Source organism: Haliotis asinina, chromosome 6, assembly GCF_037392515.1.
Source record: "Haliotis asinina isolate JCU_RB_2024 chromosome 6, JCU_Hal_asi_v2, whole genome shotgun sequence".
NCBI classification, from domain to species: domain Eukaryota; kingdom Metazoa; phylum Mollusca; class Gastropoda; order Lepetellida; family Haliotidae; genus Haliotis; species Haliotis asinina.
Genome location: NC_090285.1, coordinates 3,621,681 through 3,649,102, shown reverse-complemented (window position 1 = coordinate 3,649,102; position 27,422 = coordinate 3,621,681). Strand labels below are relative to the sequence as shown.

Sequence of the window (27,422 nt, the reverse complement as noted above, 5' to 3'; positions counted from 1 at the left end):
TGCCACAATCAGTTCTGGTGCAGACAAACCTCCACAATCAGTTCTGGTGCAGACAAGCCCACACAGTCAGTTCTGGTGCAGACAAACCCACACAATCAGTTCTGGTGCAGATGAACCTACACAATCAGTTCGTTGTACACAAAACCAAGCGATTGATTCCAGTGAAGACAAACACATGTAACTGATTCTGGTACAGACAAACCACATGTGATCAGTTCTAGTGCAGAAGAACCACATGTGATCAGTTCTGGTACAGAAGAACCACATGTGATCAGTTCTGGTACAGACAAACCACATGTGATCAGTTCTAGTACAAACAAACCACATGTGATCGATTCTGGTGCAGAAGAACCACATGTGATCAGTTCTGGTGCAGAAGAACCACATGTGATCAGTTCTAGTACAAACAAACCACATGTGATCGATTCTGGTGCAGAAGAACCACATGTGATCAGTTCTGGTGCAGACAAATTCATCTGGGTAAAACCAACAAAGCATCAAAGCATTCAAATGTGGTGAAACTTTAAAGAACCTCATTCAAGGCATTGATCACAGTGAGGGGCTGTACACCTTAACTTAGTACATCTGACCTAAAACAAATCAACATCAACTCGTAAGGAGAATTTATGTAAAAGCTACATGTTTAATAGATTTAATAGATAGTTAAAGATTAGTATTTGACAGATTTAATAGAAAGTTAAAGATTAGTAATAGACAATGTCCAACATCATAACGACAAAATCAGATGTTTTCAGACTCTGGTAGTACGACATATATATAACACATAGTCATGATAAAATCAAGTGTCCTTCACAACTTTCAAGTTTTGTTGGGTCATAAGTTATGGGACACACCATGTTTTCAGAAAGCAGTGCTCACTCAAGTCATAACGAGTACTTCAGCATCACAGAGACACTGTAAACTGTTCAATGATGGCTTGTGTATGGGATAACGTTGCCTTTTCAATCATCATCATCATCATCATCATCATCATCATCATCACCTGTAACACGTTACATCTGGGATTATACTTTGTTAGTAATCATTATCATCATCATTCTCGTCTATATTTTCATCACAAGCTTCTCTGGAGTACAACCTTACAGCATATATCTGTAACCTTGTGTGACTGAAGACGGGACCCAATGTCAAGGATATCAGGGCACCATTCGTTAATGGCAGTCCATTTCAAGGATGAGTTGTATGAAGTCAGGTTGTTATAGACTCCAGCCGCCATCAATGATGAACTCTTGTCCGGTTATATATGAGGACTGAAACAAACAAACACTCCTGACAAAAAGGATTGGAAACAAACAAACAAGCACTCTTGACATATAGGGCTGGAAACAAACATACACTCATGACATACAGGTTTGGAAACAAACACTCCAGACATACAGGGTTGGGAAACAAACAAACAAACATTCATGACATTCCAGCCATATGGCAGCAGTCTGTAAATAATTGAGTCTGGATGAGACAATCCAGTGATCAACAACATGAGCATCAATCTGCGTAATTGGGTGTAAGGTTTGAAACAAACACACCTGACATACAGGGTTGGAAACAAACACCCTTGACATACAGGTTTGTAAACAAACAAGCAAACCCTCCTGACATACAGGGTTTTGAAACAAACATACAAATACTCCTGACATACAGGTTTGCAAACAAATACTTTTGACATATGGGGTTGGAAACAAACAAACACTCTTGACATACGGTGTTGGAAACAAACACTCTTGACATACGGGGCTGGGAAGAAACAAACACTCTTGACATAGAATGTGGATAGAAAAATATTATTGTTAAGTCGCATAATGAACTACACCTCCGTCACATATCATTACATTTGGTGGACATCAGTGGACACCATATTGAAAATTAAATATTCAGTGCTGTAAACAATTTCATTGAAAGGAATAATGTGGAGTTTCAGTTAGATAGGTTCACTGGTTTCTGATGTTTTACTGACAACTTTAACAATGCCGAGGAACAATCAAGTCATGGCATAAGCTCACTTGAACAACTTGAAACCTCATCTGACGTACCATGGAAGCGCTAGGAGCTGCCACAGTGCATCAGTTCACACGTACCTCATCTGACGTACTATGGAAGGCTGGGAGCTGCCACAGTGCATCAGTTCACACGTACCTCATCTGACGTATTATGGAAGGCTGGGAGCTGCCACAGTGCATCAGTTCACACGTGCCTCATCTGACGTACTATGGAAGGCTGGGAGCTGCCACAGTGCATCAGTTCACACGTACCTCATCTGACATACTATGGAAGGCTGGGAGCTGCCACAGTGCATCAGTTCACACGTACCTCATCTGACGTACTATGGAAGGCTGGGAGCTGCCACAGTGCATCAGTTCACACGTGCCTCATCTGACGTACTATGGAAGGCTGGGAGCTACCACGGTGCATCAGTTCACACGTACCTCATCTGACGTACTATGGAAGGCTGGGAGCTGCCACAGTGCATCAGTTCACACGTACCTCATCTGACGTACTATGGAAAGCTGGGAGCTGCCACAGTGCATCAGTTCACACGTACCTCATCTGACATACTATGGAAGGCTGGGAGCTGCCACAGTGCATCAGTTCACACGTACCTCATCTGACGTACTATGGAAGGCTGGGAGCTGCCACAGTGCATCAGTTCACATGTACCTCATCTGACATACTATGGAAGGCTGGGAGCTGCCACGGTGCATCAGTTCACACGTACCTCATCTGACGTACTATGGAAGGCTGGGAGCTGCAACAGTGCATCAGTTCACACGTACCTCATCTGACGTACTATGGAAGGCTGGGAGCTGCAACAGTGCATCAGTTCACACGTACCTCGTCTGATGCTAGATACAGCACCAAGTTAGCAATCTCCTCTGCTGTTCCCAGACGTCCAAACTTCTGACGTGCAATGAAATCTTTCATAGCCTAAAATTGGGAGTTTGTTGGTTTAAATTTCCAATGCATGAAAACATATTTTTAACACATAATTACCGCATTGAGAGAGGAAAGCCTAGGCAAATCATCAGTTTTTGGCCTCTCTGAAAAAACAAGCTTCAGCCATATCAGAAAGCTGACACAAAGCATGCAACCTGTCTAATCGATCATGTGACTGTGTGTCTTCAAGCCAGAACTAACCATAATCTGCTGATGGGGTGGGATTCTATCGTGTGAGATAAGTATTATACATAATAATAAGTGTCCTGGATGATCAAGACGCGACATAATCACTTATATATAATCCTTACTAACCCACCTGTTCGGGGTCTGGCAGGGCATTGATTCTGTCCCTGAGTGAGGGGGTGTCCACAGTGCCTGTAGAATAACACAGTGAGAGAATGGTGTTATATGACATATGTCAGCATGTCAGACTGGAACAAGCTTGTTACTGCTTCACATGTACATAAAGAGGTATCTACCCCGGTATGTACAACTGGCTATATACAGCTTGTATTCCTATACAAAAGTATTTACCATTCCAAAACAATGTTACATGATACCATCTCCATCTTGGGTTTGTTGAGTTAAGGTAAGGTTAAGTTACCCTGACATCTAGCCCATGCTGCTGAATCATTAGACATTTGTCCTCACAACCCATGCTACTCATAACACCCGACTCAGAAGATGAGTTGGCCAGAGACATCAGTTTTGTTACTTTATGATTTAGAGTAAGCCATTAAACTATGGTGCCTATGAGATGGCTTACCCGGACAGATGCAGTTGAATCGGATTTGCTGGGCGCAGAAGTCAGCAGCCATTGACTTGGTCAGCCCAATGACAGCAGCTTTGGTTGCTCCATAAACAAATCTGTTCGGAGTACCTGTCATGGACAAGATAAAGTCAGTTTTCAAATTGATATGAATTACTACCAAGATATAACAGCACCTGTACAAAATAGAGTGGCAATGCAAACTTAAAAGCAGTAAATACAGAACAGTAGTTATATTTGAAAAGGACGAGATGGTAACATTCTCACAGAAACATTACTGAATTTTCCAGAACTAGGCCTAAGAATTCCAGGACCTTCATACCATTTCTGATCTTCTTGTAACTTGAGATATAATGTGAGATGAGAGGGTTAGCTCAACGTATACTGATCAGCAAAAGAACACAACCTTCAAACAAATAAAATCTCATAAAAGGAAGCATTCATTTTTACACTGTGTATGCCTAGCAGCTTGCTGCTTGCTAGCTACAGTACATGGCAAACTTACAACTTTATAGCCTGTCCTGTGGACAAATACAATTTCTAAGGTTTTATATGTGACCATATCATTGATTATGGGAAATATTTCAAAAATAATTTACAATTGTGGTAGCACGATGATTTCTGCATAGATAGTTCATGATCAATCAAATCATAGCCTCCACAGATCAGCATACCAATTTATCTAACACAAAATGTGATTGGTCTTGAGAACACTATATTAAAATCTAAATATTTTAAATATTTAAATACTTACCTTACCATAGATCTATAGCATATTACCTCTGACGGAGTTGAATTGCCATTCAATCTAGCATGGCTGCCTTGCAATCGATGACTGTCATGATACAGAAGTATCTGAATCTCCCCACTGCTCACGCGCGCAGACTGCACAAGAACTTACCTTTAACTTCACGGTCCGAAGAGTCCGTGGTGGGGAGGAGCATCCAGCGTTGGGAGGGACTGACCGCTCTATGGTAAGGTAAGTATATAAACATCTTTTTTACTTACCTTACCATAGGTCTATAGCATATGGATACAACAGACAGGACGGTGGTGTAGAACTCCAGAGGAACGTCAGTGTCTTAAGATCCCACAAATGCCTCGGGCAGCCAGACCACTACTGATTCTCTCTGAACTGACACCATGATCTCTCGAGAAGGTCACTGTAACCAGAATCAGAGTAGTAGCTCATGACTAACCACCGGAGGTTGTTAGACGACGGGTGAGGAAGGATCTGTGCATCATAAGCCGCCAGGATCGTCTGCCTCGGCCATAAGGATATAGTGTTCCCAGTGACTTCTCCTCTGGACGCTGCAGAAAAAGGCAGGAACAGTCTCTTCCTAGTTCTCCAGCGAGGAGCAGACTTCTTGATGTACAATCTGAGAGCCCGAACCGGACAAGGCAACTGTTCCTCCCAATCCTCTGGTCTGATAATGGCCACAAGGAGCAGGATGGTAAATAGTCTGTCTGGCTGATCTGGTAACTGGTTCTTTGCCAGGAAGTCCAAGAGGAGGCCCAAGTGAACCGCACAGTGTCTCGTTTGTTCAAAGTGGATCATGGTCACAACCAGTGCGTGAGTCGCACTCACTCTCGCCGCTCTTGCTAATGCCAGCAGAAACACCATCTTCCTGGTCAGATTATCAAACGATGTGTTATCTAGTGACTCATAAGGGTGATCTCTTAAATGTTGTAGCACAACATTTAGGTCCCATGCTGGCGGCTGGTACTTGACCTTTTGGTCCTCCAGCTTGAACGCCTTTAACATAGCCACTAGTTTGGGGATCTTTGAGACCTTCCTATCTCCTCTGACAGCTAATACTGAATTCAATGCTGACAGGTAGGTCCCAATAGTACTGCCGTTGAGTTTCCTCGAACACCGCAAGTAACGTAAGAATTCCACCAGGAACTGGGGTGATGCCAACAAGGGTCCTGCGACTTTTGGGCACAGAACTTCTCAAAAGTAGTCAACATAGAGTCATCGGGTGGAAGCTCTGTTGTGCGCCTGGTCAATCATCTTTGCCACTTGAGATGACTATCCCTTGGCCCTCTGCAAATGATCCAGGCGTATAGATGAAACCGGGGGCAGTGTCCGACTGTGGTGATGGCGTAACAACTGATCCTACTCTGGGAGCTGGAATGGATCTTTTTCTGCGAGGCGGCATAGTTCTGGGAACCTTGTCCTCGGTGGCCATCAGGGCACGACCAAAAGCAGACGGATCCTCATTGTGAGTTTGAGCTTTGCCACTACTGCTGGTATTAATACTGGTGGCGGGAAGGTCTATGCATCCAGTCCTTCCCACGATATCTACAGAGTGTCGACTGCCCAAGCTGCCGGGTCTGGTATCGGAGATACGTATACTGGAAGCTGGGTGTTGAACTTCGTGGTGAACAGGTCTATGAGTTGGTGTCTGTGATTCTGGCATATGAGCCGAAATATCTCCAGGTGAAGCACCCACTAGGTCAGGGACGGCTTCTCGAGAGCGCAATCGGCTGGTACGTTTCTGCAACCTGGAATATGCCCAGCTCTGACTTTGATGTCGTTTGCATCTAAGATGCTGGCTAGACGAAACATCTGATCCGTCATGTTGTCCAAGACAATCAGTAGGTTGGAGTGGTGTAGCATCAGCACCCAGTGACTTACAGCTAAAATCATTGCTTCCAGCTCGAGAGCCACTTTGCTTCTGCGTCGGACCTGTTCGATCGCTGAGATGTGCACTCCAATCCTGGAGCGACGTGTCGACAAATAGTTCGTGGTCCTGCACAAACTTGGTCAAACAAACTCCGTCGCAGACATTCCACTTGATCGTCCACCAGCACAGGTATTGGTGTAGATGTGCTGGAAGCAACAGGCGCATTGTGACGTCGTCTGCCTGTATGTATGCTACAGACGTAGCATCAGACGCCCCCTGCGTGATAAGTCCTGTGCCGACGTCAGTTTTCCCAAAAGAGACTGCCACTCTCTGAGGAGCAACGGTTTTGACGGACCCCTCGCTATGAACCAGGAGATCTTTCCCCATCGGTCTAGGGGAATCCGAACACGATCGTACTGTGTCAGGAATAGGCCCCCGATAAACACCAACTCCTGCGTGGGTTGTAACTGCAACTTTTCATCATCCACCCTAACTGCTCCAGGAGATGGATGGCAAAGTCTAGCTGTCTGCGTAGCAACTGAGGTTCACACTGGTTGAGTAGACAGTCATCTATATTTGGGTCAAACTCTATCTGCCTGAGATGAAGAAACCGACTGATGGATGCCGTGATTCTGGTAAATAGCCATGCGGCCATGGAAATCCCAAACAGCAGGACTCGCCACTGGTAATATCGACCCTTGAATACAAACCTCAGGAACTTCCTGGGAGCTGGGTAGATGCAGGGGATGTGCAGGTAGGCATCCTGTATGTCGAGACTGCAAAGCCACAAACCCAGAGTCAATTTGAGGCGCACCTGTTCTAATTCGAGACACCATCTTGAAGTGTGGAGGCTCCATCAGGTAATGGCTGTTGAACGTTGCCATGTTGTGGATCATGCGTAGTTTGTCGGAGTCTTTCTTGGGAATAAGGAAGACCCTCAACAACTGATGTTGCGCCTCTGAATATTCCTGTGTCACCGGCTGAGATGTCAATGGTGAAGACTGTACAATCTGTAGTTTGTAGCCCTTTTTTTTAGTATTCTGGAAACATAGGGATCCTTGAGGATGGACCAGTTCCTCCTAAAGATGCCCAGTCTCCCGCCTACTGGTGTAGGGAACACTGGCATGGCTGGGGGTGGGAGGTCCCAGTTGTGGCAGAAAACACCCTCAACACTTAGAATAGGGGCGCTAGATCCAGGAACTCCATTCTGCGTATGACCGTTGTCATTGCCAGCGCTGTCCGGACGTGTCCAAACAAGTCATGCAACACTTTACCCTGCCACAGGAACAATGACGATAGATGTTCCAAACGGGACTCATTAGGCTCTGTTAAATCTACAGTTGCTGCCGAAGTAGCCGATGCTAATGCGGACACTGGCTTTAGCATGCGTCGTAACTCTGTATCAAAAGCCTGTAATTTGGAGTCTTGAATCTTGTAAGAGGTGGAAGATGATAATCTCTTGATGGCTTCGTCCAATACTGCCCTGGAATATGCGAAATCAGGGCTATGTACTTTATAGTCTTGTTTCCAGGACTTAGGCACCCTGATGGTAGCGTTCAACGATAACTTGGCAAAATCCCATAGGGTGTGGTGGAATCAACAGTTCAGGTTCTACCCTAATCGCCTTGGCACTGTCCACCCCCGATGTCGAGGAGGGGCACTCTTGGAGCTTATCCGCAATCCAATCGTAAATGGCAGACAATGGCAAATACGATCCCTCTTCCTCGTTCAATTGCCTAGGGTCCTCCTCGTAATCTGGGGAGAAATATTGTTCATCACTAGAATTCCACGAAACGTTTGACTGGCCTGCTTCCTATGTGTCGCTTGTCTGACACGGGAAAGTGATGGAGATCGGGATCATGAGCACCGACTCCATTATCTGCGGTGGAGGGATCTGCCTCTACACTCCGGTGATTTGGATGGTGACCTATGGCGCCGACACACACTGTATGAACTACTCCTGGGACTTCTGCAACAAGATCTTCTAACACCTGAACGTCCCGTTCTCATGTTATCACTAGTCAAAGTCCCGGTGCCCCACGGCGCTCCGAACGCTGGTGCGCCAGATCCTAGCGTCGATCTCTCTAAGTTTGGGGCGACAGCCGATTGGGATATGCCAACCAGTGCTGGCACCAATAAATGGATCTGCTCCTCTCTCTGTGACGTCCCAGTAAAGTTGGGAATTGACGGAGGAGTCCTAGTCGGAATGGCAGTTTGTCCTTGATATGCACTTGGCATCACCGATGGGTCAGGTATAAGTAACACCCTTAGAATCCGTTGTACCTCTCGGTGCGTAAGAGCTTCAGGTCGCACCAAGTCCACCCAACCACCTGGTGTCAGTGTCGATATCAGTGTAGGCGTCGGAATCAGCGTTGACAACAGGAGCGCCGAATTATGCTGATGTTGTGAAGTCTTCACACGAGCAGCATTATCCAATGCTGTCCCCTGTAACTCCAATGAAGGTTGAATCTCCGGACTACACTGATGAGATATTCTCGAGCCAGACGAGGATGCAGGAGACCGAGACATTTTCCTTAATTGTTGTGTCTTCCTCTTCCTCACTACTGACAAGTATGCTCTTCCTCAAACACTGCACACTGCTGCTTGAGGGAGCAGGACACAGTAGCACAATCCGGGCAAAAAGGGTGTGGGTCCTTGCCGGACTTCAATCCTTTGCAAACTTCACAATAGTGGCGTGTCACACACAATTACAGTAAAAAATCCAAATAACAACGTGATAATAAAGGTAGAAGTAAAAATACCCCTTACCGCAGAGTGGACTGCTCCACTCCCCGTGCAACAGCATGCTTGCAATACACAAGTGAAATAGCTGCCATTTCGAAAAAGACAGCAGAATTTACACTAAAAACAGTGTTTAGAGACATAAAACTAGCTACGGCGGACAAAAAAACAGTCCACTAACAAAGCGAAAAAACGATCCTGTAATAAATATGAAGGCAACTGCGAAAATAAGAGACATGTAACATGTCTCATACAAGGTAGCCGACAAGTGTACAATAACGTAAATATATCTTAAAATTGACACGATTGAAAAATACACATACCACACACAATATCCCTGAAAGGAATAGTGTAAAGGTGAAGAAAGGTTAAATTTTATTAACACTGAAAATTTTTTTTTCACAATCCAACCACGTCTAGATTAGACAACGCTTGAATTAAAAATGAAGTTCTTGTGGAGTCTGTGCGCATGTGCAGTGGGGAGATTCAGATACTTCCGTATCATGACATGCGAGGTGGCCATGCTAGATTGAATGGCTATTCAACTCCGTTAGATCTCCTACTAAGCAAAGGTTGAGGTAATATGCTATAGACCTATGGTAAGGTAAGTACCAAATTTTGTTGTATTTGTTAAACTTGCTGTTGCACATGTTTACTTTTCACAGGGAGGGTTACAAATCCTCTCCACTCATGGGATGAAGAAGGTGCCGAGAACATTCTTGCCACTGGCAGTAGCACTAAATAAATCAACAGTGACCATTAAGTTATGCTTTTCAAAATTTGCTTTTGCACATGTTTAAGTTTACTTCACTATAAGTGATTAATTAATTACATCATTTTATCTTTGTTTCCATGTTAACAGGGCCAGCAATATTTTCTGTTATCAGCCCTATGGGCTTTCTGGTATTTTTAGAAGACTGGTTTACGTCTTCTTTGTGAATACCTGACGAATAAAACAAAGTTGTGTTTCTTTTGCTGTTCAGTATATTTACATAAGAAAAAGACTCCAAAAAAGAGATTCTCTGAGTCATATCAGAATTGACTGGAAAGACCCAATGGATTATAGTACCCTGTTGTAATTTGTAGAACTCTGTCAAACTATAGCACACCTCTGTACTACTACTGTACACTGTTGTATGCAACATTGTTACACAATGACTAACACTAACTCATATCAGTATTCTGTATGGGGCACCTGTCATATACACCAATGATGTCCATGCCACACAAAGTTGACCTGGTATTGACTGACATTCCAGCCAGCGGAAAGACCCAGTACAGGTCATGCATCACATGCATACCAAGTTTCATGATGAAATATTGAACTGAACATGACAGACAGAGGAACCTGTATCTGTATCCCCATAAACCATCTATACATCAACATAACATCTTCACCTTTGATACTGGAGGCCACAGAGGACATGTTGATGACACTGCCAGACTTCTGGGCTACCATCTGAAATAATGCAGGCACTGAAGTAATTATTATGGTGAGGTGGGACATCATTTTCAAGATTATTGTACATAAACATGGATGTGTAATGCTTGTACCAGTAAATCTGCTTTGTGTTTAGTGTCGATAGCCTTGTATACAGAATGTAAGCTGACAAGAATTTGTTACATTAATGCCAATTCCCAGGCAGGGCAACAATATGTAACATGTTTTAACCCAATGCTGATGGGCATTAACCCACGAACCTTCTACACCATAAAATACTGATAACCATCAGTCACTAACAATGATGCCAGAGCATGATAATAATTAGCAATAATGTTGCCGATGTCTCAGTGACTGAGACAGCTGCATATGAAGCCCCACCAACAGAACCTCAGATACATACATACCAGCCCTCACCATGACTGTAGAGGTTAGGGGAGGAGTGGTCGCCTAGTTGTTCAAGCATTCACTTGTCCCACAAAAGACCTGGGTTTGATTCCACACATTTCTGGTGTCTCTGCTGTGATATTGCTGATATGTTGCTAAAAAAGGCATAAAACTAAATTCACTTGCTCACTCAGAGAAAGTTGACCTAATTATCTCCCCTGACCATGACCACTGTGACTCACCTTGGGAAGGACCTGTTTGCACATCCTGTACATGCTCTTCACGTTAAGGTCGAAGGAAAAGTCCCATGACTTTTCATCACAGTCCAGAATGGTGCCATTATGAACAAACCTTTGATGAGAGAATGAAATGTCAGGGAGTCCAACTAAAATATACCACAGCCAATTAGATGTATACAGATGGACATTAATTAAGCAACAACTTAATTATTCTGTAAATAAAAAAAATAGAGCATTTTCTAAATGATTTATTAATATTTTGCATCACAGTACCAACAGGAGGTCCTTGACAGGAACCTTCTTTTAACTACAACATTCACATGCTATGGAAATCTTTGACACATTGTACACATAGGTTCATTTAAGTCGCTCTAAGATACAGGTGTTGCTTCATTAATTTCAATGTGTAGGTGTTTCACACCAACTGATATAAAGCAAGGGATATCACACACCATAATATGATATCACACCATCTGTTATAAACCCATTTATATCACACACCATAATATGATATCACACCACCTGATATAGAGAAAGTCATATCACACACCATAATATATCATGCCACATGATATAAAGCAAGTTATATCACACATTTTAAGATGATATCACACCACCTGATATAATGCAAGTTATATCACACCCCATAATATGATATAATGCCACCTGATATAAATAGAGATTAATAGACTAGCGAGTGTGTCATATTGTTTTTACGAAATGAGTGTAAGAAAAATAAATATACAGATTTTTCTGACACGAGTTTTGTAAAAACAATATGACACACTTGCTCATGTGTTAATTTCTTTATTACCCATTTGTATCTAATTTTTTTATTTCTAAACAACAAGGTCCACATAAAACAAAATCAGCTGTTGTCGCTTGACGTAAAGGTCAAGGTCGCGTAAGAATACAGTGATACGGCACAATGGACGTAAACTCCCTGTGTAATGCTACTAAGAAAAGAGCGTGACATATTGACTAGCTACTCTTGCACGAAGGCAAAAAACACAAACATATTTTGAATTGAAATTTAATCTTTATCATCTTGAGTAATTGTTAGAATTGTATAACTGGTGACATTATCAATGGGAAAGTTATTCGTCATCAGAAGCGTCACTGAGAAGAGAGCGAGCAACACAGCGACATTTTGTAACGGGCTCGGTCTCACTCACTGCCATAGAAGACTTGCCAATATTGATGTGGAATGTCCCCCCCTATATGGGACCTCCGAGGATAGTGTGAACAGCATCACCAGCCAAAGCTCTGCTTATGTTTGTGTACGACATGCATTGGGATGTAGATTTAGTTTGGACAGCTTCAGATGACGGAACGATTGAAGATGCGTGATGCGAGCATGGAAGCATGCCGGTCGAAGACAACAGATTTCCCACTTCCCTGTGTTGTGCATCAGAAAGGCGTGAATGATTGTTCACACTCTGTACATTTTTACGTCCAGACACTTGCACGATTTTCCGCTGGAGCTATGTTATTGTCCTGCAACTTCTGAATCAAATGTTTGCGGACTGTGATTAGTTAGCCATTTGTCGCCAGTGATGTGTCCTCCACTTTGTCATTATCAAGCCAAATTTATTTTTACCTTTTCTTGAAATCTCATATCAATAAACACGGTGATTAGGTGCCTGACCCTGAGTGTGGGGGTTCGAATCCCGGATGGGACTCAACCAAAACAGTACTAGAATTTGTACTTTACTAAGAAAGTGAAATCCCAAATATGACATCAGTTGCAATAAACACGGTGTATAAAAATTTGTATGTATGTAACATTTTGTATTTGACAGCATTTCATTGGTTTGTTCTCGTAGTAGCGAGAAAGGTATGAATGAAAAAGTAGTTCCACATTCCAATGGGGTCATTGTCATGGTCGGATGACTGACCAATGAAATTCGGTTTAGGGTTTATTACACGTGTGCAACATATGATTCTTATGTACTCGGATATGTTTCACTGTATGGATAATAAAGCATGTTATGATCAACACATAAAACATTCCAACGACAGCAACACTGTTGTTATCATTGTCATATTTGATGCTGTTATTTTCATAAATAAAACATGTATTGCCACTAAGATAACATAATCCCCTGCCACAAATTATCAAATCAAACTTAAAAAGTAATGAAAGTGAAGGTCATAGTTTATAGCAAAGTTAAATGTCAACAAAAACATGACGAGTCAACCTCTCTTGATATTTTGCTCTGTAGTTGTTAAAAATACAAATATTTTCAAGATTCACTTTGACCTTGACATGAAAGTCATTGTTTATTTAAAAACATTCAAAGGAAGTCTTAAATCAATGAAGAAAACCAAGTGAACCATCTCTAGATGAAGCATGGTGTAAAATATGAAGAATATCCACTTAATGTGTTTTGCGATATCTTGCTATCTTAACATGCAATATAACATGCTGAAGTCTTTAAAGTGTCTCCACAACCTTGAAAATTAGGTGAAGGTCACCAAAATTGACTGAATCCTGCACCTTCCCTAGATAAAGTTTGGTGTTGAATGTGAAGAAAATCCAGAGGACAGTTCTTGAGATATCTTGCTGACAAGTGTAAAATGTTAAAGTCCGTTTGTGACCTTGAAATGAAATGACTGGGACCTTTCTTTCACTGCGATGAACCTAGGTACTAAACATAAAGAGAATCTAGTCATCAGTTCTGAAAACATTCCGTTTCATGCGTTATATGTATCGACGTACAGATGGACAGAACCTGATACTATATCCTGTGCTTTGCGGGGATGAATACATGTTTAAACAATGAGCCTATTAGTTTCCATTAATGGACTAAAAATCTATCCTAGTTTTTACAGAAAGATGATGATCAGTGCTCCATGTTGAAAGAATTATGCAAAGTGAATGGAAAGGTATGGAAAGCACGTAATTAATTCATACTGGTCTCTTACCCAGCACAGTTGAATAAAACATCAATCTTGTCATACTTGGCCACAAATGTTTCAACATCTGTTGTTGATGTGACGTCCAGGAGCTGTGTCTCGATACCTGTAAATATCAGCGATTGTATTGACAAACTCACAATGACAGAAACAGCATACAACTCTTTCTGATCACCAAGATATTTTTACCATCCCTTTTGAAGCTTATGAACATTTTTCTCCCAAGTGATCTCCCTTGAAAAGGATGCATATTTTAAACCAAAATTAAATGTCATGTTTATTTACATTAAAACAATGATCTTCTTAATTAATGCATTAGTGCTATTATTATTTAAAAAGAAAACAGACTAAACTCAATTTAGATCTTAGTTTCTATTTGCAGCATGAAATATCACCTTTTATGGATTCCAGCTCCTTCAGCTTGTCAGCGTTGATGTCTGTCGCAATCACCCGGGCTCCCTCCCTTGCCAGCGCCTACAAGAGAACTCAGAATCAGTGTGTGATACACACCTAAACTTCCCAGACTGTGGTCAGTGTCATATAATAAAGATTCAGACAGTCATGTGCTAACTTTGGGCATATGAGAACGTTTGGTGCTAGGGTGTTAAAAGAGTAATGCAGAACTTTTGGTCACATTTCCTAGTGGTCTACACATTATTAATATGATAAAGTTATCTCCAATTAAAACATGAGATTGGACCTAACCTTTTAAGTGAATTTTAAGAGTAATTTCTATTTTCTAAATCAATTTACATTAAAATCATTCAGACTGGTTCTAAACGGCATGACTGGGATTTCCCTTAAATCCCACAAGATGATAAACAAGTAGAGACTCAACTTCACAAGCAATGGGGAAAGTTCAGACAGGGGAAGAGCATCACTCCAGTAATCACATGTAAACATAACAAGCACTGACAGACAATACAATGTACATAGCATGTGTGATACTGCTGTGAGGGGCTTGCAGTCAATGTATATATTTTAACACAATGACTGCCACTATGAGTATACTCATAGTATCAATTCTGGTCAAATTTGTTGCTGATCAACATACAAACAAATCAAATGTACAATCTGCTTTACAATCAAACAATGACCTATATTTTTGTAAGATGTACAATTCAGATCTACAATCTGGTTAACTGAGTTTAAAACATATTTAATCGTTTAACAAAGAGATATGCTTTTTAAAATACAATAAACACTAAATATCTGTTTCTACATTTATAAAAGTACACATATTTACTAAATTACTAAACAGCATGGATAGTTCTTGAATATTGACAACATATATAATCAAAACCAAGGCATAGTTGTCAATTTCAACAAATATTAGGTGGTAAGAGTACCAAATACATCTTCACCGTGAATACCTGATGATGCATCACAGAATAATACATGATGTAACATGACAGAATATTTCATGATGGTGCCTGAGTATTACATACTGGTGCATGACAGAATATTTCATGATGGTGCCTGAGTATTACATACTGGTGCATGACAGAATATAGGTTTATCCTTCCTGATCGGCACCTGGTGTTCTTCCATCTCCATGGCAACAACTATTAGTTTTACAAAGTCTAATACAGAAAATATGACTGATATCACTATGAAATGTCAGCTTCTCTGAAAGAAGAGTACATCTTTGTAGATGATATGTACTCACCTCAGCTGATGCTCTTCCGATGCCTTGTGCAGCGGCAGTAACAACAACAATTTTACCATCAACGCGACCCATGTTGCTCCTAGCACCTGACACACAAGGAGTGGCTGACGATCTGGAATAAGCCAGCATATTGAACTGACAAAGCAGGATGGATGTGCCCAATATGTTTCATGTATTTGTGATGTCACGTGTAGTCCAATGTCAAGGTTGTCAGCTGTTTATCAGCTGTTGGTCAAGTCAAAACTAATATGTAAAGGTTCTGTGAATACATCAGTTACATAATCTTTGTCATGTGACTAAGCCAAACAATATTGTCACCTGGACCTGAAGTATACAGGTACAAGGTCTCACACATGTATTTATTTCTGAACATAAGGCATTTTATGACAAATTTTTATCATTATGAGAACAAATTCCTATTTGACAGTTTCACTGATTAATGATTATGTAAGCCAGTGCACCTGATATATTCATGTAAGATAATCTCCGTGTTCACATTCAGTAGGTTTGGTGCATGGTGAAATAAAGCAGTATGGTCTTAAAGTCATTCCAAAAGATCCTTGCAATGTTTTCATCCAGGACAAACATAGCCTGCCAAGACAAGTTCTTTTAGGATTACATCTTCATAAAATGTTAAATTTATTTTGTATTTGAGCAACATTTGCATACCAGATATTATATACCAGTATGAAATAATTGATCAATTACATCCCTGTTCCATGTTTGGAAAACAGACTAATCACCAGAAAACCACAACAAATCAGCAAGATGTGTTTGGTGGAAGACTTCACTCACAGTTGTGGGGGATTGGTCATGAAATATTATTGACCTGTCTAAAGGTCTTAACTTTGAGTGGTGTTATGAGGTAGTGACATACAGTGTGTCCCACGTATTTCATGTGATATTCACTGATGGTGTACTATATTTAGACTTTTACAATATTTTGATAGAGTTGTGGAATGTACAACAGAAAACATCAACTGATTTTCTCATACAGGGATATACCTTTTTAAGTAAGGATAAAGGGCAGTTAACTCTTGCCTCTTATCGTACATGATGACCAGCATAGCGTGTGGTGATCATTGTATCCAGCTATGGACTATTTTGGAAGTTGGTTTACTGTTGCTAAGAGATGAATATTAACATCAGTGGTCTTATTCATATAATCTCTGCTCTTATGCTATGTCACTAATGAATTTGTACTGCAACTCTTGTTTGTACTGCCATAGACAAGGCTGCAACTGTGATAATCACAAATCAGGCTCACTTACACCTCTACTGGTTGTAACTGTGATAATCACAAATCAGGCTCACTCGCACCTCTACTGGTTGCAACTGTGATAATCACAAATCAGGCTCACTCGCACCTCTACTGGTTGTAACTGTGATAATCACAAATCAGGTTCACTCGCACCTCTACTGGTTGTAACTGTGATAATCACAAATCAGGCTCACTCGCACCTCTACTGGTTATAACTGTGATAATCACAAATCAGGCTCACTCGCACCTCTACTGGTTATAACTGTGATAATCACAAATCAGGCTCACTCGCACCTCTACTGGTTATAACTGTGATAATCACAAATCAGGCTCACTCGCACCTCTACTGGTTGTAACTGTGATAATCACAAATCAGGTTCACTCGCACCTCTACTGGTTGTAACTGTGATAATCACAAATCAGGCTCACTCGCACCTCTACTGGTTATAACTATGATAATCACAAATCAGGCTCACTCGCACCTCTACTGGTTATAACTGTGATAATCACAAATCAGGCTCACTCGCACCTCTACTGGTTGTAACTGTGATAATCACAAATCAGGTTCACTCGCACCTCTACTGGTTATAACTGTGATAATCACAAATCAAGCTCACTCGCACCTCTACTTGTAACTGTGATAATCACAATTAAGAGACTGACTTTCATACTTTATTGAACAAAATTCAGTTATAATGGCGAGATGGTAAATACAGATGGGGCACTATCATGGTATGCTACACAGAGAGTATGCTATTGTGACTATGATTGTATGCTGTCATAACCATAGAGAGTACGCTGTCATGGATATAGGAAATACGGCATCATGGCTATGGACAGTATGCTAGCAGTGATATAGATTCTATAATGTCATGGCCATAGACAATATGATATTACAGCTAAGGCCAGACCAATTTTATGTCTTGGTTTACGGATCCACCTGTCATACTTTTTTTAAAAATGAGACAAAAAAAACCCAAAAATTAATTTTCCCCACTCAAAAACTCAAATTCTAATGTTCTTATTGGCTAAAAATGTAAACTCACAAGAAAATACTTTTTAGGTTGTTTTTTTACCCATATCACTGGTTGGGAAAGGCCAGGGCCAAGTGACATTTTGCACATTAGAATGAAAAATGGCTCATTAAAATTTGTAAGTTAAATACTGATACATGGGCAGTGGCCCATTAAAAATTCAGGAAATGGCTAATAATCCTGAAAATGGCCCAATGTCAAAGTTCTCTTTCCCAATCACTCCCTTGTTCATTTCATAAATTCCCAAAAGTAAAATACTTTGAGCATTTAGAAGGACTATTATTTGATTAGAAATGTTATTTTTTTTCCCACCAGCCTTTAGGTTTTCAAAAGACAAAAATCTGTACCAGGACTATAGAAAGTATGGAATAATGGCTATAGATTGTATGTTATCATGGCCACATACAGTATGTTATCATGGCCACATACTGTATGTTATCATGGCCACATACAGTATGCTATAATGGCCACATACTGTATGTTATCATGGCCACATACAGTATGCTATAATGGCCACATACAGTATGTTATCATGGCCACATACAGTATACTATAAGGGCCACATACAGTATGTTATCATGGCCACATACAGTATGTTATCATGGCCACATACAGTATGCTATCATGGCCACATACAGGATGCTATCATGGCCACATACAGTATGTTATCATGGCCACATACAGTATGTTATCATGGCCACATACAGTATGCTATAATGGCCACATACAGTATGTTATCATGGCCACATACAGTATGTTATCATGGCCACATACAGTATGCTATAATGGCCACATACAGTATGCTATCATGGCCACATACAGTATGTTATCATGGCCACATACAGTATGTTATCATGGCCACATACAGTATGCTATAATGGCCACATACAGTATGCTATCATGGCCACATACAGTATGCTATCAGGGCTATAGAGAGGATGCTATCAGGGCTATGGGGCATATGCACCTTTGGCTTAGATAGCAGTGACAATATTAATTAAAAATCAAAGGTAAACCTGAAATTGAAATTTTCTTTTGCAAACAAAGTCAGTATCAGTTGATGTAGATCCATTGTATAGTATAGGCATGAATCTGTCCTTTAATTCATTAACATTTAGGAGCAGCAGCATAATATTTTTGCCCCTATTTTGGAGATAAACATAGTGCTGTTGACAAAAAAACAAAATTATTATAGCTCTAAATTTGATTGAAAACCAAACACATTGCAAGTAGTATTTACTGAGGTCATGGGAGAATTATCTTTCATGATACCAGTTTATTTTTGTTTGCTTACTGTCTAACACCACTTTCAGGACTATTGCAGCTATATGATTGTGGTCTGTAAATAACCAATCTGGACCACACAATCCAGTGACATCATGAGCATCGGACTACACAATTGGGAACTAATGACATGCATCGAAACAAGTCAGCAAACCTGACCATAGTATCCTGTTAGTCATCTCTTACAACAATCATGGGCTGCGGAAGATCAAACCTGACCCAGATCTTCATGGGTTTCAAGATGCAAGAGGAACAGATAGATTTGACAGTAACCTATCTTTATACTAGCTAACACAATAAAGAGTAAGTATGGAGATGTTATCATGGAACATTGCTTTTGATGTAAATACAGCATTGTATTTAGCAGGCAGTGGTTGACAAAAGTACTTGGCTCCCAGTTGAAATAACAGAGGCTTGTATGGTGGTATTACATAGCATATAGAACCACAGTAGATTTATCTCCTAACTTTGCAATAATTTTTTTTCTTGAGATATATCAATCACGCTTTTATCATATCATTGGGTGACTAACATATTCCATAACTACACCAATATATACTATTAATAGTATGTTTCATCAGGGAGACTATATATAGAGGGAATGAAGAAACTTCATGAAAACTTCATCAATGTCTCGGGTCATTACGTAACCAGTATAGCCAATATGGCGGCAACGCGGTATGTAAGATTGAGCCCGATTTATGTTCAACTGCTGATTAAATTTGCTGAGCATTGTAACAACTGAAATCCTACATATAGAAGATAACTTAACTATTTTGTCACTTCAGTTTAAATCAAATAATTGGTATTAGTGTCTGTATTAGGACAGTAGATTTGTAGTTAAGTTTCACGTTGGTATGTTATAGCTCACTGGCTTCCATTCTCGATTCACCGCGAAGATAGACTAAATTGTGCCGATAAAAACTTCTTTCACACCATCGTTTAATTTTTAGAACGGAAACATAAGTATGTGAAAAATATGACATATCGCCGATCTGATCTGATCCACCACTGATGGTCGTGGGTTATAGTTCCATAACTTCTTTCTTTCTTGTTGATCATATTATTTGACAAAACTGGAAAAACTGTTTAGAATGCTTTATGCCAGTTTTAAACTTTCTGTTTTTGAGGGGTGTGTGACAGTGTCAGTTAACATTTTGATGTCCATGCCATTCCCCACATGCAATAAGATATCTGAATTAATTATTAATGGAAACAAAAATGTCTCAAAGTAGATTTTTTAAAAGGACAGATGGAGTTAACACATGTGTTCTCGCGATACTTTTGTGTTCTTTAACGTGTTTTAGGAGTGAAGGATGCGCTGTACCATTTACTCTTTCATTCATTCACATATGTACTTATTTCTTTTATTCTTTTTCTTTATTTCTTTCATTTATTCACATAATTCATGCTTTTAATTCTTACTATAATTCATGCATTTATTTATTTATTCATTCATTGTAAAATTCCAACTGATAAAATAAACTGGCTGAAGTTCTGTTAAACACAACTGAAGTTGCACTCGAAACAAGTCAAGTCACTGTGTGCGTTGCAGCATGAAAAGGCACACCTTAATTTACAAATAGTAAAGAAAACAAGCGAGTGACCTATTACTGTTGCAGATTATCCCTTGTTTCATTTAGACACTCATAGCTGAGATACATATTTAAGTTGTATCTCTAATTAGAAAGACCATCATTATTATCATTTGCTGATATGATTGCAGAGCGAATTTAGTAGGTCAGACGTAAAGCAATGTAGGCAAGTTGTCACTGTCCTTTAACAAGGCAACTCTATGTATAATTACAGGGCTAGAGACATGGCCCTAGATTCTACATTAGCCTGATTAGGGCTACTAGAGATGGGGCGTTCCAGCTTCATTTTTTTTTCTGATGATGGCATAAGCATTCATGCCTAAATCTAGCATTCATATGAAACTTGCGATTTAAATTTACAAAAATGTGTGTTCAGTAAAAAAGCTTACCTTGGATAAAGACTGCGTAGTTGACATATGACCTTTGAACCCTTACCTTTTGTAATATACAGAGTAGTGTCCCTTTGTTGCGAGCGTTGCAATCGTCCCAACGCTGTGGTATTTTTTTGAATGAATCAACACTTAATTATTTTTTATTTAATACTAGAGTTAATAATCAATCAACGGCAAAACTGAAAACGTAATGTATACGGTCTTCTTAGATCATATTTTCGGCCTCTTAATTTCTTTTAAAATAAAAACAAAGGTTTTCAGTCTGCTTGAGGAAAAAATATAAATACATATATTTGTAAGCAAAAATAACATGTAACAAATCTGTGTACTATGTTCGATGAAGCTGAAATACGGGCATGATTTCGGATCTCTATTTCCAGCCATCATTTTATAAAAATAGACTAGCTCCTAACAGCGATGAAACAGTGTGTCTGTCGCAGGAATATCTAATGTCACTACAAGTGCACTGTTCCTGAGCCTGGGATATGACGTCACAACATGTCTGACCTAAGAGTCTTGTGATCGCTAGATTCTATATAAACAGTGTTTTGATTCATACCCACGTTTCATTCAAGTGACAACTGGATTTATCTGTTACTGAAAGTTAACAGTTAAACTTTCGCCATGTTCAAGAGCGGCCCTAATTACACAAAACTCAAAACTAACCTCAGATTGGTGATAAACCGTCTGAAGTTGTTAGAAAAGAAAAAGACGGAAATAGCTTTGAAATCGAGGAAAGAAATCGCCGACTATATTACAGCCGGTAAGGAAGATCGAGCCAGAATCAGGGTGGAACACATCATTCGAGAAGATTATCTGGTTGAAGCTATGGAGCTGTTGGAGATGTACTGTGACTTGCTGTTGGCACGGTTTGGGCTGATTCAAACACAAAAGTAAGACTTTTCATCATGATGATGTAGTGTAGGTTACAGAGTTTAAAAAATAATCACATGATAAGAAAAGCATAGATGTGTTTTATCTATGATATATTTTCAGTGTACTTCAATATTTATCAACAAAATTATGTGATACAATATGTTCTCAATTAGTGTTCGCCCTAGGGTTCAGAAAGGGCAGGGTAAATTAATGGAAAAGGGCACTTCAAAACCTCAAAGGGCATGTTGGTGAGGATTATTTGAAAAACAACAACATGTATAAGAAGTCAAATTGTCTTATAATTTCAATTTAAAAGTAAGTTTTTTACGCTTCTCAGTTTGTATTTTAAGATTAGAATTTGAAAAAAGCATTTCAAATCTGGAAAATACACACTCGTCATAGTAAATGGCTGCGATTGAGGCGAAAAAGGGCAGGGCGCATAAGTCAAAGGGCAGGGCGCTGCGCCCTCCTAAATGTGCCTAGGGGAACACTACCAATATCAATGATGGATGACATCTATTATCTCAAAACACAAAATACTCTGCTTCAGTAATACTACACCCAGTCAAATCACGTTTTGCAACTTAAACATCCAGTGATTATTTGATTTCTTCTTTGTTGATTCCAGTGCCTTCCAGGTTTTATTTGTTACAATTTTGTATCACTGTACACCAGTGCTATATTGTTTAACCATATCAGATTTTATATATGTGTACCTGTTAGTATACTTACATACAGTTACTTAGTAATCAGGGGTTTAAATGGTTAACATGGTTATAGCATACGCTTATCATGCTGAACTTCTGGGTTTGATTCTCCCCATGGGTTCAGTGTGTGAAGTCCATTTCTGGTATTCCCCACTGTGAAATTGCTTGAATATTGCTTAAAACATCACAAAAACTAAACTCATTCAGATGATGAAAGAAGTAGCCCTGAAATGTATTACTACTAGTAGCAGGACTGCTGAGTACTAAAGATATCATCTCCCCTAAAGTTTCATGTCTTGTTGATGAGAATGTTTACATATAAGCATGTTAAAATGTGGTCATTCAAAACCATTACCATTATTATGTATTGATTTCTACAGAGAACTTGATCCTGGATTGGAGGAATCTATTGCAAGCATAATATGGGCAACACCCAGACTACAAGCTGATGTCCAAGAACTGAAAGCAGTTACTGATGAATTTACAGCCAAATATGGAAAAGAATTTGGAATGGCATGTCGATCAAATGCCCTGAACAATGTCAGTGAAAAAGTGATGCACAAACTGAGTGTTCAAGCACCACCCAAGACATTGGTGGAAAGATATATGGATGAGATTGCCAAGTCTTATAATGTTCCATTTGTGCCAGATGCATCGGTCATGTCCCACGATGAGATACTATTGGCAGAGAATATGCTGATAGATTTTGGAAATGAAGACAGGAAAGGTGGAGGAGGAGGATCAGGCCCAAGTGGTGGTATGGGGGCACTCCAGCCTGTACCTTCAGCCTCATCAGCTCCTTACCCAGCCAACAACGTGTCCTACCCACCACAGGTGCGATGGCAGTAGATACTGTGTTATTGTTGCAATGATGCGCTACATCACTAGTCTGTTGGCCTGTTTCCTTAATGTGGAACAAAGGGCTACAGTACAATTTTAGATGTGATCTTGTACTTAGTAGTTCCTACATGCCATTGCCAAGGTGCCGTTACTATTTATGCTAGGAGACATTCTGTAACATTATTTTGTATGTATGGGTTGTAATATATTAATCAGAATATATTTCTATATTGACCACAGTGTTGAAAATGCTTTGCTAGATTCAAAATGAATATCTTAATGTTGATAATGGACATTGTAACTATTCAGAAATATGTTCAAATCATCTTTGACTGATGACCAGGCTTCATTTCCATTATTTGTATCAAACAGTGAAGGAGTTTTGTTTTTTCCCTTGAACTGTCAAACACATTCTCTCATTACATAATATTATGTTTATTTTAACAAAATCATTCTCTCTGTGGAGTGATGTGGTTAGTGCTAACTTATAACATACATGTACACAAGACAAGACTTTCTTTCATGTGACATTGACCATTTAGTGTAATTAATAACAAAATTATAAACAAAGTCATTTGCTGTTTTTTCCTTGTGTCTTAATTAGTAACATATTTCATGCTGTAGTAGAAATTTACGCTGTCATCCTTGTTTTTTTCAGCAGCAACCTTATCCCGCTGGTAAAGTACCCCCTGCACTACCAACTTCACCCCCTGCAGGGCCCCCCAGTATGTCACCACCTCCAGCATACAACACCCCTGGCTACCCAGAACCAAACGGTGCTCAAGCTCCGTACCCTAGTCAGGATCAGCTGTATGACAACAATGTCAAGCCAGCCATGCCTCCCAATCCAGGCTTCAATATCCCCGATCTGCCCGCTGTCCCCACCAATACCCTCCCAGACCTTGGTAACACTGTGGGGTCAGGCTCAGCAGGGGGAGAGGATGTTGACTTTGATGACCTGACCAAGAGGTTTGAAGCTCTCAAGAAGAAGAAGTAATTTCTCTGGATTTGTACAGTGTGTTTAATTCCCGTCAAGATTTTAAATAGTATGTGTCAAGATATTCACTGTTTATCATTCACATCTAGAAAGCATGATGAAGAAGATGATGAAATCAATATAATCCTGCTGGTAAATACAGAAGGCTGTGTATCATTGTATGCTAGTTTCACACAGGGGACTCGCTGTGGTCGTGGTGTCAGAATTATTACTGTTAAAGATGTTGATGTTTGAGTCATTGGATCTCTACAGTTCTTGTCTAGAAGTTGTGAAAATTCTATTTTTATGTAGAATTTCCAATTGTTAAGTGTTATAAGAAAGTGACATGAAGGCCATTATTTGTTATGCTTTTCGCCTACAATACCACAATGTATTTGGTAACAATGTTAGCATGGTAAGGGATGAATAGAGACAGGTATCTTCAAGTGAATGTATTATGTGCATGTTTAATATATATATGTATATACAGACACACACTTATTTGTACATTCAAATATTTAACATTTCAAGCCCCATTTTCTCTTTCTTTATCACCCAAGATGATCCACAAATTGATCTACGTTTGCTTCTGATTAGCTTTGTCATTATTCCACTAAATTTCATTAACTTCTGGTACTTAAAAGGCCATGATGACTTTGTTATAGGTAAATGAGATTAGTCCATGCTTAATGTATGATTTGTGCAAGAAATACTGGGTATTGGATAGTAATCTGATAGTTTATTTATTGTGGATTGATTGTATGGGACTTAAATATTGGTTCGAAAGATATTAAAATACTGATACAGCAATGTTGATATGTCTTAGGAAGTCTCAGGAACATAGCTGGTAAGATACACAGGTTTAGAAATTTGCTCTTCTTAAGACCAGTGTTTGCCCAGACACAGAAATCCTGCATATTTGATGCACAAATTATCTCAATATGCTGTGAATGTAAAAGCTTCCATAATATTTGACACAATGCTACTGATCCCTAAGTTCAGATAATCTAAGTCGTAATATGTTGTTTAAAGCTATTTAGTTCATTGTTTCCCAGTTAAGTGCTCAGTTCTGAATAAATACTTGACCTGCCTTACCTGGTTTTTTATTGTTATTAATTAATCACAGTTGATGTGTTGATGGAAGTTCTATACTGAAGCTGACTCACAAAAACATGTCCATGCCTCCCTCTTATGACACAAGGGAGGCATGATGACTCCAAAATTTTCATGTCTAGTGCAAACACTGTAAGACGTGGCTAGAGGACTGGTGTAGACAAGATAACTTTGGTCCTGGCAGCTGGAATGGTCGGAAAAACTTCATCCATGTAATTGTGTTTTGTGGAAAGGGTCTGAATTTTGGAGGCTGTATATACATTAGTGTTCTGCAGATGTGTTTCAGTTAATAATTACAAAGTACAGAGAGTATTAAAATCTTTGTGTTTAGATTTGTTTTGTACTTTACAGAGCATCTGTAAAACATTAGCTGACATTATAGTGATGTTAACAACACGTTACATGGTGTCCATGGATGTATCAGCTGTGTATCACTGACTCTTTTATTTGATGCCTTTTTATAATTCTCTGCACATTGCAATTTACTGTTTCAGTAAAATAACAATTTTAAATAAAATCAGCCTGTGTTTTGTTGTTATTGGAGAATATTCATTGTGAGAACCTTGCCTATATTGCTGACTGGTTGTATAATTATGTCCGTCCACTGTCAGACTTACAACTTGTGAGGCATTGGGTAGCCCTCTTAGGATGACTACTTTGTCACTTGGTTCATCACAGTCTAATCGTACCCAAACCTCATGAATATGACCAGTAGTATTTCACAGTCCAGTGTCTTGTAGGAGGAATATCACGCTACAGTGTGCTTGCTATACCACTACCCTATGAGAAATAACCTTATGTGATAAACAACAACACACTTTCCAGCAAACAAAACAGTCTCAAATGGTCAGTACTGCAACACATCCAGCTGGTTGTAGTCCTTGGTTATGCTATTTTAGTTGCAGTAAGGAGAGTGAGTGAGTTTATTTTTATACCGCACTCAGCAATATTCCAGCTATATGCACTTAAGAGAAAAACACTAGACTGGGCATTATTAGGTCAGTAGGGACCATTTTGGATTGTTAGCTGAATCATGTTGTGTACAGTAGTTCTGCTCCTTGATGGGTCAGTTTTACGTCAAGGTGGTTCTTGTGTGCAGAGAATAATAATCATATATCGCTCAGTACACACATGTTATATAGATGCTAGTACAATTACAGACTACCTTTAGCCGCGACAAAATTTGAAGCACATACAAAAATACCTCACGATTGATGAGCTTGCTATCGACACAAGAAAACACCGGTGACAGGGAACGGCACTCGTTGAAGCGTCCGTAAAATATACGCAATGCCTCCTCATGAAGTCGAATTATTTGCCTCTCTATGTGACAGCATATTTAATTAGTGTTTGAATATAACACTTGGCAATACTCTTATAATCCCATATAACACTCAGAGAATAGGGTTAAAATTGGTACAAGACCAACTGACTGTAGTCAGAGATAGCTTTCAGAATCAGGTCATTATCATCGAATATATGTAGCGCAGTTTCACGTGATATGAATCACAGGTAAGTGTAGTCCAGACTCAGAGATTTACAGCCTCTGACACAAAGCTAGATTATCGCTGCGTGTGGCGTTAGACATGCACG

The 27,422-nt window shown here is 39.8% G+C and overlaps 2 protein-coding genes across 7 annotated transcripts; one reads left to right on the top strand and one right to left on the bottom strand.

Moving 5' to 3' along the window:
* Positions 1 to 618: 618 nt before the first annotated feature.
* On the bottom strand, positions 619 to 21,690 carry LOC137286486 (dehydrogenase/reductase SDR family member 6-like). 5 transcript variants are annotated; one of them, XR_010956994.1, is made up of 11 exons: positions 21,315 to 21,366; positions 15,752 to 15,863; positions 14,478 to 14,556; positions 14,092 to 14,188; positions 11,167 to 11,275; positions 10,495 to 10,555; positions 3,722 to 3,835; positions 3,272 to 3,330; positions 2,851 to 2,943; positions 1,105 to 1,271; positions 619 to 1,019 (listed from the first exon to the last, which is right to left on the bottom strand). XR_010956994.1 is itself a non-coding variant. In XM_067818380.1 (10 exons), the coding sequence occupies exons 2-10, from the start codon at positions 15,821 to 15,823 to the stop codon at positions 1,218 to 1,220; spliced, it is 738 nt and encodes a 245-aa protein (XP_067674481.1). In that variant the 5' UTR covers positions 15,824 to 15,837; positions 21,647 to 21,690; the 3' UTR covers positions 619 to 1,217. The 5 variants fall into 5 exon arrangements, 3 of the variants coding, with proteins under 3 accessions (XP_067674481.1, XP_067674480.1, XP_067674479.1); XR_010956995.1 differs by having other exon boundaries at positions 619 to 1,003; XM_067818380.1 differs by lacking the exon at positions 21,315 to 21,366 and adding an exon at positions 21,647 to 21,690 and having other exon boundaries at positions 619 to 1,271; positions 15,752 to 15,837.
* Positions 21,691 to 21,774: 84 nt separating this feature from the next.
* On the top strand, positions 21,775 to 26,350 carry LOC137286772 (IST1 homolog). Of its 2 annotated transcripts, none has more exons than XM_067818763.1 (3): positions 21,775 to 22,210; positions 23,281 to 23,734; positions 24,399 to 26,350. In XM_067818763.1, exons 1-3 carry the CDS (start codon positions 21,942 to 21,944, stop codon positions 24,735 to 24,737), a joined length of 1,062 nt encoding a protein of 353 aa, XP_067674864.1. In that variant the 5' UTR covers positions 21,775 to 21,941; the 3' UTR covers positions 24,738 to 26,350. The 2 variants fall into 2 exon arrangements, with proteins under 2 accessions (XP_067674864.1, XP_067674866.1); XM_067818765.1 differs by having other exon boundaries at positions 21,793 to 22,210; positions 24,402 to 26,349.
* The last annotated feature ends 1,072 nt before the right edge of the window (positions 26,351 to 27,422 follow it).